Genomic DNA, 14654 nt, shown 5'->3' with positions numbered 1-14654 from the left:
GAATGGGCCGAGGGGCCCCCTGGACGGGGACCCGACCAAGCACCCAGCGCACACCGCGCAGAGGGGTCCCTGCGCAGGCTTAAACTCAGCGGTTGGTCTCCCCAGGCGTATGGAGTCCTGCCCCACCATTCCATTCTCCTCCATCCCATTGCCCTGACATGATCATTTCTGGTCAAAAGGGCTCTAATCCAAACAATTACACAGCCGAACAACCAAGCCTCCGTTATTCGAAGGTATAGATGTGACAGCGATAAAATAACCATGAAATTCTGGAAAAATGATGATTATGATAAGAGGATATTACTTAGAGCATTTACACTGAAAAACAAAAACTCATATAACAAGGTCCCACTTCGCGCCCTCAGTGGTTTGGTCCTAAATATACTTTTCTAGATCGATTAGTGTTTATTAGGTATAATGGACAACTGACGCCAGCTAACGGAAATCGCCGCAGCTGCGCCAGAAAGGCAACAGCATCGATTTCTCTTCTTTTAGGAGGACATATTTCTTTATTACAACGAAAATAGACAATACAATTGTAAAAAAACCAATTTGGCAGATTTACAGAATATACTATCGTTGTACTTTTGGGAAATCACTTGGTTGATGCGTTGGTACAGTTTCAATTCGCGTCCTTAGATGGCCACGGCATCTTCACAACAAATCCATGGAATATTAACGGACAAAATTCATTGCTTGTTTCAATGAACACAAGCTCACTCAACTTAAGCACATACGCTTGCTGCTAGCACTCAAAGGAAACTTACCGATTTTACGTGTGCAGTACATACAAATTCCGGGGGCGTCGCTCCAATGACGTCACAGCGTCCATATCACATTGGCTGGGCCTATGCCTGATCACCGCTGTTCGGCGAACGCGCCGAACCGCGATCCGCGTCAGTCGGTGCGGCGCGTGCGCGGGGTTTGGTGCGGAGCGGTCCGCTGCAGTGGATGGGAACGTTGTTGCATGAGTAACTCTCGCTGTTAGTCAGTCTGAATATCAACGAGTGGCGTGCTAGAGTCGTGTGCACCGTGGTTTATAGCTAACACGTTGTGGCGGTGAGTGTCATCCGGGTGTGGCCCCGGCGCGATTTTTGTCAGCTCATACATCTATCATGTGGCGGGGTTCGGAAAATGCCTGCATTTCCTGGCTGCTTATATCATTAACAGCATTTCTTAGTCGCCTGTATTGTTAGCAGCAAATGGCAATTGCAAATGATATGTCGACAATATCCCCACGCGTTATGCCACTAATGTCAGAACACCTGTGTGGATTTGTAGGTATTTTGATAGTTTGCTGCTGAGTCTGCGAAGCGCGGCAGCGCCTCACAAGCTCCCCGTTTAAGGAACGACAGGAAAGACGTGCTCATCTGAGGTGGCTTCTTCCGATCATGCCGGAATGCAACGAGTCCGTACATTTGTCAGCGCCTTCCTTACCAACGTGACACTATAGTGCTACCGCTACCCCCCCCCCCCCCCCCCGTGCAATCCGCCCGCGCTCTACCGAACCCTGGCTGACCCCAAGCGAGCCTCGGCTTGCCCTAACCGAACCCTGACATACCCCAACTGAACCCCGTGCTCCGCAGGCCAGCTGGACGATGCGAGTGCTCTGTCGACGCAACTTCAAGTGGCTGCTGCTGCTGGCCACTGCCTGGTGCTTCGGCATCGTCTACTACGTTCACGTCAAGTCGTCCGAGCCCCAGGTGAGGAATGACGCCACGGACGGCGTCGTGCCCCGCCCCGACCGCTGAGCGCGGCCGCACGTGCCCGGCGGGGCCACGGGACGGGTGGCTCGGCCTGGCCCGTGGCGGCTGCCGGTGTCGTGCCTGTCAGCTGATGTCAGCTGATGGTCCGGCGGCCTCGACCGGATGTGGCGGGGGGGGGGGGGGGGGGGGTAATTTGCGGATTTGCACGGCGGGAAGCCACAGCTCAGGGTCAGCGGGCTGAATAGATGATCGGATGGGCGTGAGTTCAAGACGTCCCGGCAGTGTGTTTTTGTTCTGCGGCGTCTGGAAATAGGATGCCGGTTAGTCCAGAATCGTGGATAAAGATGTCGTAAAATCATGAAACGCGATGGCTCCAGTCTTCAGGCCGGGAAGTTGAAGGACCATTGTTAAAAAGTCCTTCAACCGGGAAGTTTGGAAGTTGTGTTTCCAGTTTTATAGACCTCTTTCAGCATTGTATCGCGTAAGTACCAATGCCTGACGGGGCCAACACAATTTGCATTGCCTGTTTGCCAACACAGAAGATTACGTAGCTGCGGGTGCACAAGTCAGGATGCGTACAATATTCAGTTTAAGCCACATCAAATCGACACACCCGGATGTTCCATTGATGGTCATGTGTGAAGACAGACTGTTGCAAGATAATGGAGCACAAAAGTTTAATTTTCCCCAGCTATCAGATTGGAACACCGAATTTTGTATTGCCACGTACTTCGGCAATCTTTTTTTTCTCCTACTGTCATGCAACACCGGTGTAGGCATGCTTGGTTGACTTGGGGTGGAATCGGAACCAACCTCAGATTGGACCAGCTTTTCGTTGAGTCAGGACAGAATCGACTCATGTTAGTTTTGTGTCGGGATAGAGCCAAAGTTGGGTCAGCCAAATCATGGGCAATTCGTCTCAAGTGGAAGTGTGAGTTACAACATACAGAAACGGTCTGACGGCGCAGGCATGGCCCAGCTCGAGCAGGTCATAAGTATCCGTCGTGTTATCAAGGTGAATATCATAGATAGGTTTTTATGAGGCCATAGATCAAATGATAGCCTGAACAAGTGAGGCTGGAATCGACTCCACCGTGGTACAGCGACTTCTCGAGTCAGAATCGGAGTCAACGAAACAAGCGCTGCGCCGCTTGGCGTTCGGGTCGGAAACAGGAACCGTGGATCGAAGTCGGAATCGATTCCGCTGAGGCGAAACCAGCCCGGCGTCTATCAGCCAGCCCGGCGTCTATTAGCCAGCCCGGCGTCTGTCAGCTAGCCCGGCGTCTGCCAGCCAGCCCGGCGTCTGTCAGCCAGCCCGGCGTCTATTAGCCAGCCCGGCGTCTATCAGCCAGCCCGGCGTCTATCAGCCAGCCCGGCGTCTATCAGCCAGCCCGGCGTCTATCAGCCAGCCCGGCGCCCGCCAGCCGGTGCCGTCTGATGTGCAGACCGTGCTGCGACCGGTGCAGTCTGCTGTGCAGACCGTGCTGCGACCGGTGCCGTCTGCTGTGTAGACCGTGCTGCGACCGGTGCCGTCTGCTGTGCAGACCGTGCTGCGACCGGTGCCGTCTGCTGTGCAGACCGTGCTGCGGCCGGTGCCGTCTGCTGTGCAGACCGTGCTGCGACCGGTGCCGTCTGCTGTGCAGACCGTGCTGCGACCGGTGCCGTCTGCTGTGTAGACCGTGCTGCGACCGGTGCCGTCTGCTGTGCAGACCGTGCTGCGACCGGTGGCGTCTGCTGTGCAGACCGCGCTGCGACCGGTGCCGTCTGCTGTGTAGACTTGCTGCGTCCGGAGCCGTCGCGGTCTCCTGAGCGCGGCCGGTCAGCTGCGGCCGGGGCCCGATCATGGCGGGCCCAGGTGCGTGACGGCACCCATCGCGGTCCAGCGCTGATGACGGGGGCTGGCGGCACGACGGGCGACGCGGCCGGCTGGCGGGCCCGCGCCGCCGGACCGGTCCGGGGCGGGGAGGAGGCGCCCGCGCAGGGGTCGGGGCTCCGATGACCCGCGCCGGGGAGTGATCAGCTCCCGTCTGCTGGGCGCGTGGAGATTGAGCATTCCGGTCGGTCTGGAGAGGAAGGAGCGATCTATCTCGTTTCTTTGACGTTCTGAGATAATGATCGCGTGGCCGTTCGGTCCGAGACATTGGTCCTTTCCGTCTATTATATATTTAGCTGTTAGTGCAGCTCTAGATCTAGAATACTCTGTGAAAAGACAAAAGAAGCATGCGTAGATGCGTGCCAGACAAGGAGAAGTAATCTGCCACCAATCCTTCATGTCATTGCACCTTTTTTCTGTATTGGTAACCTTACCTGACATAGCCTACGTGGTAAATAGTTGATCCCCGTCTGCCATGCGCAAAGCTAATCTGCAGTGTCAATGGGACGCTCCACTTCGGCGCCGGAGACGCGTTACGTTTGGCTCGCCGGCTCCCGGCCAGCCCCGCTGCCCGCGCCCGCTTCTGCTGTCTCGGGTGCTAGGCCACTCGTCCTCCCCCTCGGTGAGTGAAGCGGCCGGGCGTGGCGCGCTGACTACGCCAACCCTCCCGGGAGAGAGTCACCGCGCGCCGCAACCGTAAGCGTTCGGGCGGCTCGTCGTCGGCTTCGCGATAGTTGTGTTACAACAAAACCTCCGACGGACAGGAGTGCTATGACATTACTTCCACTGCTAATACTTATGCACGACATGAGTGCTACGTAGCAGCACTTCTGCTACAAAATTATTCTGGTTATTACTGCTGCTGCAAAAAAAATGTCTGCAGTCGCTGCTTATATATGACTTTACTTGTACTGCAAAGACTTGTGCGCGGTAATAGTGCTACACGACAAAACCTATTCTTCAGAAATTTCGCCTTTGACTCGTTGCAGTTGAAGTAATTTCGCGCATAAGTAAAGACTGTATGAGTTCTTGCAGTAGAAGTGATGACCGGCAAATGTATTTGCAGCATAAATTTTGCGGTATAGTACTGATATAGCGTATGCGTTTTTGCAGTAGAACTAATATCGCGTATGAGTACACACTTTTTAAACCCTTGAGTTTAAGTCCGATGGTGTTAGTCCCTTAGTCCAGAGTTAGCCCAAAGTCCCTCTGACTTTGACAAGTATAAGTTTTTACAGTAGAAGTAATGTCGCGTATGAGTAAAGACTACATAAGTATTTGCTGTTTAAGTCATGACGGGTATAAGTATTCGCAGTAGAAGTAATGTCGCGCAGAAGTAAAGGCGGTGTAGGTTTTTGTAGTGTAAGCAATGCCTCGCACAACTGATCAAGCACTCGTGCCGGTGCGAGTTTTTGCTATATCGTGTATCGTGTATATAGTCTCATATTGTGACTCTCATAGCCACAGGTTAGTCATTTATTGGAATTCTTCCACACAGTGGTAATAATGAATTCAGTCCAAGTGCTTACACAACGCTGCAAAGCACTAGGCGAACACACACTCCCCATGAACACACACAACAAGAACCCTCGTCGCCTCGCTCCCCGCTCCTGGACGCCGTGGACCGCCACGGAAGCGCGTCACGTGGTTGGTGCGCAAGCTCTGCCCGCACCGCCGCCGCGTCAGCTCCGTCGCTGCCCCCCCCCCCCCTCCCCCCCTTCCCCTCCCTGTCCACTGCGATGGGTTGGTCTTTTGGACCGTGTGTTTGTCGTGAGTCGGTTAGGTGACTGGCGCAAGTGCTGCAAGGTCGCGCGGGGCATGAGGGTCACCTGTGGCGGTCAGCTGGATCGGTGGCTCGCGAACTGGCGCTGGTGTCTTGTCACTAGGTCAACTCACGACGCCAGACAGCGCCCGGCTCCGGAGAAGGGGCATAACCGTACAGTCCTTGCGAAACGGTGGCAGTTGGTGACAACGCGAAGCACGCCCTCCTCTGGTCAGCGCCATTACGTCGAGAGAGCTCTAATCAAATCAGGAGATTTTGATCGCCACACAGGGGTCATGAAATGGGAGCTAATAAGGAGAGAAAGCGCTAACAAGACACGGTGTGTGCGGTTTTGACATTCGACGCCACTAGATTGCATCACCGACTTCCATCGGCACATTGAGCTGCACCAATGAACGAACTTAGCAGCAACAGAACCGTCCAACTAAGTTTGAAGCGCTCGATTGGTCGGAAGCTGCTGATGAGCAGCGTGTATGGCGAGATGTGTCCATCTTTACGTCAGACCCGTGGGATCAGCTGATGAAATGGCAAGCATTCAAGCTGTGTTCTCAGCTACCGGTCAACGGTCAAGTATGCAGATTGGTGTTAGCTGGTGGGTGAAAGGATGCCAGGCATGGACGCCTGTTTTTGGCAATGCTCCAGTGCAAGTCCAGAGAGGTCACGACCCTTGCAGATATCTGATTCTTGCGGGTGACAGAGCAACCCCGTGGGGGCAAACAAACGCGTACCGGCCCGCATATTATGTGCCTCGTTTCCCTTTTTGGTGGGCGGAGCGCTTTTTGCGCCGCCGAAGCTGGCATCGACACGCGTCGACACCGCTCTGTTAGGTGCTTTAAAAACACTGTCGGCCGAGCCCCGCCTCCCCGACTAGTCACGGAGCACGCACACGTGCTGTATCGCCGGAACTCTGGCGCCCCACCCGAGGCGTGCCTGCGTCAGCGCCGTCGCCTGGCCGGCTGAGCCGCGCGGAGCGGCACCTGTTCGGCCCCTCGTCGGCTCGAACAGACAGCTGCTGGCGGGGGAGCGTCAGTGCGGAGCCGGCGCGCGCGGCTGCGGCCGGCCGCGGTGAGCCAAAGCGGCCCGGCCCTGGGGGGCCCGTCTGGCGTACGTGCTGCAAGTGAATTCTTAGCCTTCAGAAATACAGGAATAGACGTGCTGTGGAGGAGTCGAAAACAAGATTGGTCAGTTTGGGTGAATTGGTGTTTGGGGATGTCGTTACGAGTATTTCTGTTTCGATTCGTTGAATTTGACTCAGCAGCGCTGTAAAATCGTGCCGAGCCGCCGTGGCATTGTCGTTTCGTGAGCAAAGGTGCTTCGTGAGCAAAGGTTATTCGCCGTTTCATGTGATGTAGTCGTCAGCAACGATGTGCCAGGTAGTCGGAGCTGCCGACCAAGCCAGCGGACAGACTCCGATGGTGTCTTTAGCCGTGAGGCCTGGCCCCACGTACCACAGGACACTCCCGGCGGCTCGGCCTCGTCGGTGACCGCGGCCACTGCCACGGGCGCGAGCGTGGAGCCGGCCGGCCTCGGCCCACCCCCGCGGTGACTGCGTGGTGGCGCTGAGCTGACCCAGAGCCGCCGCCGGGCCGCTGGCGTCCGCGTGCCAGCGGTGCGCCGCGCTGAACCAGAGGCGGCGCCGATCCCAGCAGCGGGGCACGCGCCGGCGCCGGCGGCGTCCGCGTGCCAGCGGTGCGCCGCGCTGAACCAGAGGCGGCGCCGATCCCAGCAGCGGGGCACTCGCCGGCGCCGGTGGCGTCCGCGTGCCAGCGGTGCGCCGCGCAGGACCAGAGGCGGCGCCGGTCCCACCAGCGGGGCACACGCCGGCGCCAGCGGCTCTTGAGCGGCCGGGTGGCCACGGCGGCCGGAAATGGCGTCACGTGAACGACGTTGGCGGCACATCGGCCCCAGCCGCTCGTCCCACGTTCGTTCGTTTGTCCCACGTTCGTTCCGCTGCCTTCCACTTGGTAGCTTCGTACGCTGTCAGTCACGGCAAGTTCACAACCGTGCTCGCCGTGTGGTTTTCGGCACAAGGGCAGATCGTGATGATGTTCACGAAATGTCAGGTGTTGGTTGATCGGTTCACAGCGCCGGTGCAATTGCTTTTTCTCGTGCCCCGGGGTACTGCATCATTTCAGGCATAGTTGGCCTGAATGGCATGGTACATGCTTCGATGCCTGGCCATTGGTATCGTAGACCCAACATCCGGCGTCGATAGATCGGTAGGAATTACTGAAGAAAATTACATGTGCCTGGGCCTACGTTATTCTTGACTGGCCTCCGTTGATAGTGTACCCAAGGCATAAACATGATGTGTCTTGTAAATCATGGAGGGTTCGTGGCTTTACCTGGTGAGAGCGCTGCGAACAGCTGCGTTGCATCAGCAGAAGTTAAAGCGCAGTCAAGCATGCGAAGCGCCTTCTATTGCAGTCTGCCGCACTGTCGCCAGCAAGATCTCCGCCGCCGTCGCCGGCGTCGCCGTTTCGCCATCCTTCGCGCCGCTCACCGGACGTCGGCAGCGGTGCATCATCTCCCCTCCCCCCCCCCCCCCCCGGCTGACCGATAGGGCCCGGCCCGGCGGTTTCACCCCGGGCCGATCCGTCCTCGCATCGGATCGGGTGCCACCCTGGCGAGGCGACCGTGACGCTCGCGCGCCCGCCGACTTTCGCCGCGTCGCGACGTCGCCCCGATCGCGGAGGGAGGGGGATCCGGCGTCCGACGGAACGGGCGGCGCGGGGGCGCGGCCGCCCCCGGCCCGCTCGCCGCCGCCGGGAGATGGCGCGAGTGCCCACGCGTGACCGGCGGTGATGCACCGAGAGGCGCCGCCGTCGAGGACTCTCGGGCCGAGGGGCGGCGAGAGGGTGCGACCTTTTGAACAAATGACGTGTCGTGCGCTTTCACGCGCGTTTCTGATTGCGAGAGCTGATTTTGGCCCGGCGTGGTTGTCGTGGATAAGATCGATTTTTTGTTCGCTTCTGTGGTCCGTGGTCTGATGGTCCGTTTTTACTTGGTTTTATTGCCTTGTTGTCGTTCGTTGCCCTCGTCAGGCTTGGCTGGCATGACTGGTGTGCCACTACATTTGTCCATGTTCGCGGGGAGTTTGGTTAGTTGGGTGACTTTTTAGATTTCTCTTTTCTACCATCTTGCACAGGCGATTTTGGGTGCAGAGCTCGTTGCAGCGATCACACTCAGTCGGGGCTGTTTGTCCTCGGCTTTTTAGTCTGGTAGAACTGCAGGAGTATCCCATGGTGCCCGTCTCCGCCACGTGACCTCCCCTTGTCTGGTCGACTGTTTTTGGCCAGTCGTCGACCAGCCTTTGCGTACCGGTGCTTACCCTGCCGGCTCGACGTACGTATTCGTAGCGACTCAAGCACAGCGCCGGCGGGCCCGATCACGCTGCAGGTGTGTGCTTTAGACCACTGCAGCAGCGGGGCCTCTCGACGTGATGGCGGTGACGTGACGTTAGTGACGTGACGGTGGTGACTCAGCGTGAAAGGCGGGCTCACCAGTCACCCGTCTGGCCCGGCTTCGTCCCGATTATGGCTTAACAGCGGCCAGCCGACTCCGGCCGAGCTTCAGCTGAGTCGCAGCCGACCCCCAGCCGACCTCCAGCTGGGTGCGAGCCGAGCTGTCGTAGAGCTCCCGCCGAAATCCGGCAGTGCTTCAGCTGAGCCCCAGCTGAGCTCCGGCCCAACCCCAACCGAATTCCAGCTGAGGTGCTTTAGCCAAACTGCCGGCACATTTCGCTCAAGTTGTAGCCGCACTTCCGCCGAGTTTGGGCCAAACTGCAGCCGAGCTGCAGCCGAGTCTCAGCCAAGCTTTGGGCGATTGCGTTCGGGCGGCGGGCGAGCTGTATGTGGGCTAGGCGGCCGGGCGGGGCCGGCCGGTTGACCGACGCTCGCCACGCGCCATTGCCCCTCCCCCTTCCCCGCCCCGACACGCGACCACCTGTCCCTCCGACCAGCCGACCCGAACTAGAGAGCAGGGTGCCCGCCGGACAAGGGGTCCATCGGACTGCTGGGCCTGCCGAGTGCCGCTGGTGGCCAGTGCACTGGTGTGTCAGGACTCCGGTGTATCACTGGTGTGTTATTGGTGTATCAAGACTCTGGTGTGTTATTGGTGTATCATGACTGGTGTGTCACTGGTATGCCACTGGTGTGTCAGGCCTCTGGTGTATCACTGGTGTGTCAGGACTCTGATGTACCACTGGTGTGTTATTGGTGCATCAGGACTCTGGTGTGTCATTGGTGTGTCAGGCCTCTGGTGTATCACTGGTGTGTCAGGACTCTGGTGTATCACTGGTGTGTCAGGACTCGGTCTGATGCGTCCAGATGAAGGGACGGATTGCACATGGAGTGGGCTGGACTGCACGGCCAGTCGTACCCGTGTCGTGTGTCCCTGACATGTTGTCATCCACCGACTGGCTGAACACCTGGCGTGTGTCAAGCGTTGCCTGCTGGGAATCTGAAGCTGTGCTCTGAACAACGCGAGGGGCTCGGCCGGTTGCCCATGTTCGTGCCGTCAGCACGTGAACATCACCAGGTCTTCATGCAACATTACCAGATCCTTCGCTGTCAGGCGGGGCAGCGGTTGTCTGGCGAGCAATTGCATTGGACTGACATGGCTGATTGCTTCGTGGCCATGTTCTGACGCCTCGATATTTGAGGTGCCACCGACTTGAGTCATGACCCGGCATGTGGCCAACACAGCGTCAAACTAGTCCAAAGAAAACGCAACGGCAGTAATCGGTCCGTCAGCGAAACAGAAAGGACCGCGCTGGCTTTACTCGCTTCCAAATCCCGAGAAACGCCGTCGGTAGCTCGTGAAGCTCCATGATCGTCACCTCTGCGCGTGCAGTGTGGCCGACCGACCTCATGACCGGCCTCACGCGCCGAAACCGCGCAGAGCACCGCATCACTGACCGGCCGCTGACCCTGCCAACAGGGGGGCGTGAACCGGGCCCTGCGGCTCAAGTCGGCACCGACCGACGTGACGGTCGGTCGCCGGCCGCGCGCGCCGCTCTTCGACGAGCAGCGCTACGTGCTGGGCGGCGCGCTCAGGCCCGGCGAGGACCCGTACAAGCGCAACAAGTTCAACCAGAAGGTCAGCGACGGCCTGGCCAGCGACCGCACCATCCCCGACACCAGGAGCGAGGCGTGAGTACCCCGGGGGCAGGCCGTGTGGAGGTGCAGGGCTGGACGGACGGTCGGTGCGGAATTCGGCGGGCCTCCGTGGGGTCGGTGGTCAGTGGTACTTGGCGGATCTCCGTGAGGTCAGTGGTCAGTGGTACTTGGCGGGCTTGCATGTGATCAGTGGTCAGTGGAAGTCAGCGAAATTTCTTGGGATCGGTTTACAGTTCCCTGGGCGATCAACCCGGTTGTTGGTGTGACCGCTTGCAATAGTAAACATTTGCGTGCGTTGACAGGGCAATTAATAACCAACAGCTTCTCTGAACATGATTTCTTCCTGGTGCGGGTGCGGCCCATACAAGTCGCGATAAACTTGGTAAAGCTAGGCTGGCCGGCGGGCGCGGTGGGCGTCGCCGACCGCGCTGGACACCGTTCGGCTGCGTGCGCGGCCGGCGCGTCCCTATGATGAGGCCTTCCGGGGACGATACGCACCGCGGCCAGCGCGCGCCCCGCCGCCGATTAGGGACGGCCCACTGGTGGCCTGCGGCCACGGCCGCTTCTCTGGGATGGCCCACTGGCGGCCTGCGACCACGGCCGCTTCTCTGGGATGACCCACTGGTGGCCTGCGACCACGGCCGCTTCTCTGGGATGGCCCACTGGCGGCCTGCGACCACGGCCGCTTCTCTGGGATGGCCCACTGGTGGCCTGCGACCACGGCCGCTTCTCTGGGACGGCCCACTGGCGGCCTGCGACCACGGCCGCTTCTCTGGGACGGCCCAACGATGGACGGCCGCCTCACAGCGGCGCGCCGCCGCTGGGCGGCGCCATTCCCGATGTGTTTGTGCGACCCTCCTGAGCGCGGCATAGGTCTGCTGCTACACTAGGGTACCACAGCATGTATTGAGGCTGATGTCCTCGCATCAACCACGCCCGTCGCTCCATTGCGTGCCAATGCGATGATTGGCGCAGAAATGTCGCAGTACGGCCACACTAGGCAAGGGCTGCGGCGGCACACTGGCTCAAAGACCAAAGGGCGGCTAACGCGAGACCTTCCTCACGGTCTATTTACATTCCATTTGATACCGCAGCGGCAGTGAAGGTGAACGTCGGTGGAACGCGCCAGCTCCGCCAAAAGTGACGGGACCCGGCGCGTGTCGCCGCCCTGACGTGGCGGCGGCTCTGAGAACGCTATCAGGCAGCCAGACCGTACACGGCAGGGTCACTCGAACAAGTCAGACCTCTGGCGAAGGATTTTACAGCATCAGTTCAAGTTGAACCGGTGGACCGGTCTCGCCATATTGCCCCAGATGTGAGGATCCGCTCCCGGCTAATCGTTCGCAGCCACGCCCCATATACACCCTGGCTTTTTGTCCCGGCGCACCGCTGCTGACCTACGGTGAGAGCTCGGAGACTCCGGTGAACAGCTCGGACCAGAACAGTTCGGAGACTCCGGTGTGCCCGACGCGAGACCCAGCCAGTGGTGCCGTGGTGCCATCCGTTGATGCTGAGTCAGCCGGCCGGGCCGAGATGGCCGCCGCCTGCGGCGTCGGCATCATGCGTGCAGCCTTGCTAATGCACACCAACAAATCATATTTAATGCCTTGCAACCGCACACCGACGAACAACTGCGCTGCCGACCGCGCCCGACTCTGTGCGCTGGGCCAGTCTTCTCCCAAAAGCCGCCGTGTTAACTGGACCAGTACTCTCCCGAAAGCCACTGCGTTAACTGAGCCAGTCTTCTCCCGAAAGCCTCCGTGGGAACTACGGTGAGCTTGAACTATATCCTTCTGCCTCAAAATAAACAGCAAGACGAAGTTAACTGTGAGCAAACATGCACGATCCGTTCTGAGTCAGCCTGATAGAGCCCGTGGTCGCACGACCGCAGCGCTCCGCAGAGTCGTGCGTGCTGCAGCGCGGTGCATTGGTGTCGGCGGCGCCGCCGGTTGGCGGCCGGCGGTGTCGGCTGCCGACCTTGAGCGACCGATGCTTGCCACACGCCGCCCCGGCCGGTGGGAGTCGCGGCTCTGTGGCGTGCTGGCGTCCGATTGCGCCGGTGCCGGCGGCGGATTGGGCTCGCTCGCTGCCGGCGCCAAACGCCGTAAATCCCCGCTGAACAGCGGCGTCATGGTCTTGAAACATTGCGAGACCACTCTGACGATAATTGATGCTGTTTGCGGCTCGGCGCGGCGGGTGATCCAGTCCACTCGCAAGGCCGCGTGCCTTCTCCCCGGAGCGGAGACGAGTCGGCTGACGCTAAAACGCCGTCGTGCCGGCCAACGGCCGACGACGCGAACTCGCGAGGGGCTCGCCGCGCGGTGGCGACACGCTGCCGGAGTGAGAGCCGTCGGTGGCGAGGCTGCCGCCTCGTTCGCGACTGTGCGAGTCTCGTGCGGTCCCGGGCGCGCGCAAAACGCCCGCTCGCGCCGCGCGTGACGGGGCGGCGATTGGCACGTGACAGTTTTGAAACGCGTTTGGTTCCCAGATATGCTTAGATCATCGGCTGTAATGGATGGGCGCAACGTGGCGCATTTCGTAACGCTTTATGTGAGTGTTGTCCCCGTTACCGTTTCGATTTCATAAGCGTTTGGTGCGAACGCGTTTTCGCCGTTAGCGTAACGACCAGCGTTCTGATGACATTGGCCGCCGTGGCGTCAGAGGGGGGGGGGGGGGGGGGTAGCTGCCTGTTTGAAATCGACCGGAGTGGATGCCGTCTAGCTATTGTTCGTACCTGGGCATGGAGCTCCTCACCGTTCGTGCTGATACGTAATGGAATGGGGCCCGAACAACGTGTTTCGTAAAATATTTACGGCATGCCTTTCTGATCTACATATGTTACTTTTCGCCGAGAGGTTGCGCTTGGTGCCTTCGGAATGTTGCAGTATTTTCGACCTAAATTGCGCCCAGTGAGGGGCCTCACATGGTGGGCTCCATTTTGGCAGTGTATAGCGTTGGCGTCCGACGATGCTACAGAAATGAGACAGTATTCCAGATGGTTGGGACTTGTGTACCCGACCCATGTGAGGCCGCAAACTTCCTACTGCATCGAACAAACGAACGACGAAATCTCGGAGGGCATGCCGCAGATATTGTAATTGCTCCTAGAATCCTCCTTGAGATTACTCCTGGCACATGCTTGAATGACGGTGCCCGCAGGAGGACGGCGCCCGCGTCCTTAAAGCGTACAGTGACTTCGTCCTCTCGGTAACCCAGTCCCCCAGTCCAACACCGCCCTGCCTGGCCCTCTCCCAGTCCAACACCGCCCTGCCTGGCCCTCTCCCAGTCCAACACCGCCCTGCCTGGCCCTCTCCCAGTCCAACACCGCCCTGCCTGGCCCCTTCCCAGTCCAACACCGCCCTGCCTGGCCCTCTCCCAGTCCAACACCGCCCTGCCTGGCCCTCTCCCAGTCCAACACCGCCCTGCCTGGCCTTCTCCCAGTCCAACACCGCCCTGCCTGGCCCTCTCCCAGTCCACACCGCCCAGCCTGGCCCTCTCCCAGTCCAACACCGCCCTGCCTGTCACTCTCCCAGTCCAACACCGCCCTGCCTGTCCCTCTCCCAGTCCAACACCGCCCTGCCTGGCCCTCTCCCAGTCCAACACCGCCCTGCCTGGCCCTCTCCCAGTCCACACCGCCCAGCCTGGCACTCTCCCAGTCCAACACCGCCCTGCCTGGCCCTCTCCCAGTCCAACACCGCCCTGCCTGGCACTCTCCCAGTCCAACACCGCCCTGCCTGGCCCTCTCCCAGTCCAACACCGCCCTGCCCGGCCCTCTCCCAGTCCAACACCGCCCTGCCTGGCCCTCTCCCAGTCCAACAACGCTCTGCCTGGCCTTCTCCCAGTCCAACACCGCCCTGCCTGGCCCTCTCCCAGTCCACACCGCCCAGCCTGGCCCTCTCCCAGTCCAACACCGCCCTGCCTGGCACTCTCCCAGTCCAACACCGCCCTGCCTGGCCCTCTCCAAGTCCACACCGCCCAGCCTGGCCCTCTCCCAGTCCAACACCGCCCTGCCTGGCCCTCTCCCAGTCCAACACCGCCCTGCTTGGCCCTCTCTTAGTCCAACGCCGCCCAGCCTGGCCCGGGCCTCGTTCGCTGTAAGCCGGCTGCGTGATATACTAATATGTGTGTTTACATTGCGCCCACCTGAATTATGGGCAGTTACCGCTTGGTGA

General features: G+C 59.6%; 1 protein-coding gene across 1 annotated transcript in view; it reads left to right on the top strand.

Annotated features, from left to right (window-relative positions):
- Positions 1 to 916: 916 nt before the first annotated feature.
- The window catches only part of LOC119093444 (polypeptide N-acetylgalactosaminyltransferase 2), a 44412-nt gene continuing 30674 nt past the window's right edge, over positions 917 to 14654 (top strand). The window contains exons 1-3 of the mRNA XM_037216398.1: positions 917 to 1059; positions 1587 to 1703; positions 10304 to 10515. Coding sequence (XP_037072293.1) covers positions 1599 to 1703; positions 10304 to 10515 — 317 coding nt within the window. The 5' untranslated portion in view covers positions 917 to 1059; positions 1587 to 1598. The remainder of the gene's footprint in view (positions 1060 to 1586; positions 1704 to 10303; positions 10516 to 14654) is intronic.

The sequence above is a fragment of the Pollicipes pollicipes genome, unplaced genomic scaffold (genome assembly GCF_011947565.3).
Source record: "Pollicipes pollicipes isolate AB1234 unplaced genomic scaffold, Ppol_2.1 Scaffold_4002;HRSCAF=4701_pilon_pilon_pilon, whole genome shotgun sequence".
Taxonomy (NCBI): Eukaryota; Metazoa; Arthropoda; class Thecostraca; order Pollicipedomorpha; family Pollicipedidae; genus Pollicipes; species Pollicipes pollicipes.
The sequence above is the reverse complement of the archived record's forward strand: the minus strand, read 5'-3'. Positions and strand labels throughout refer to the sequence as shown.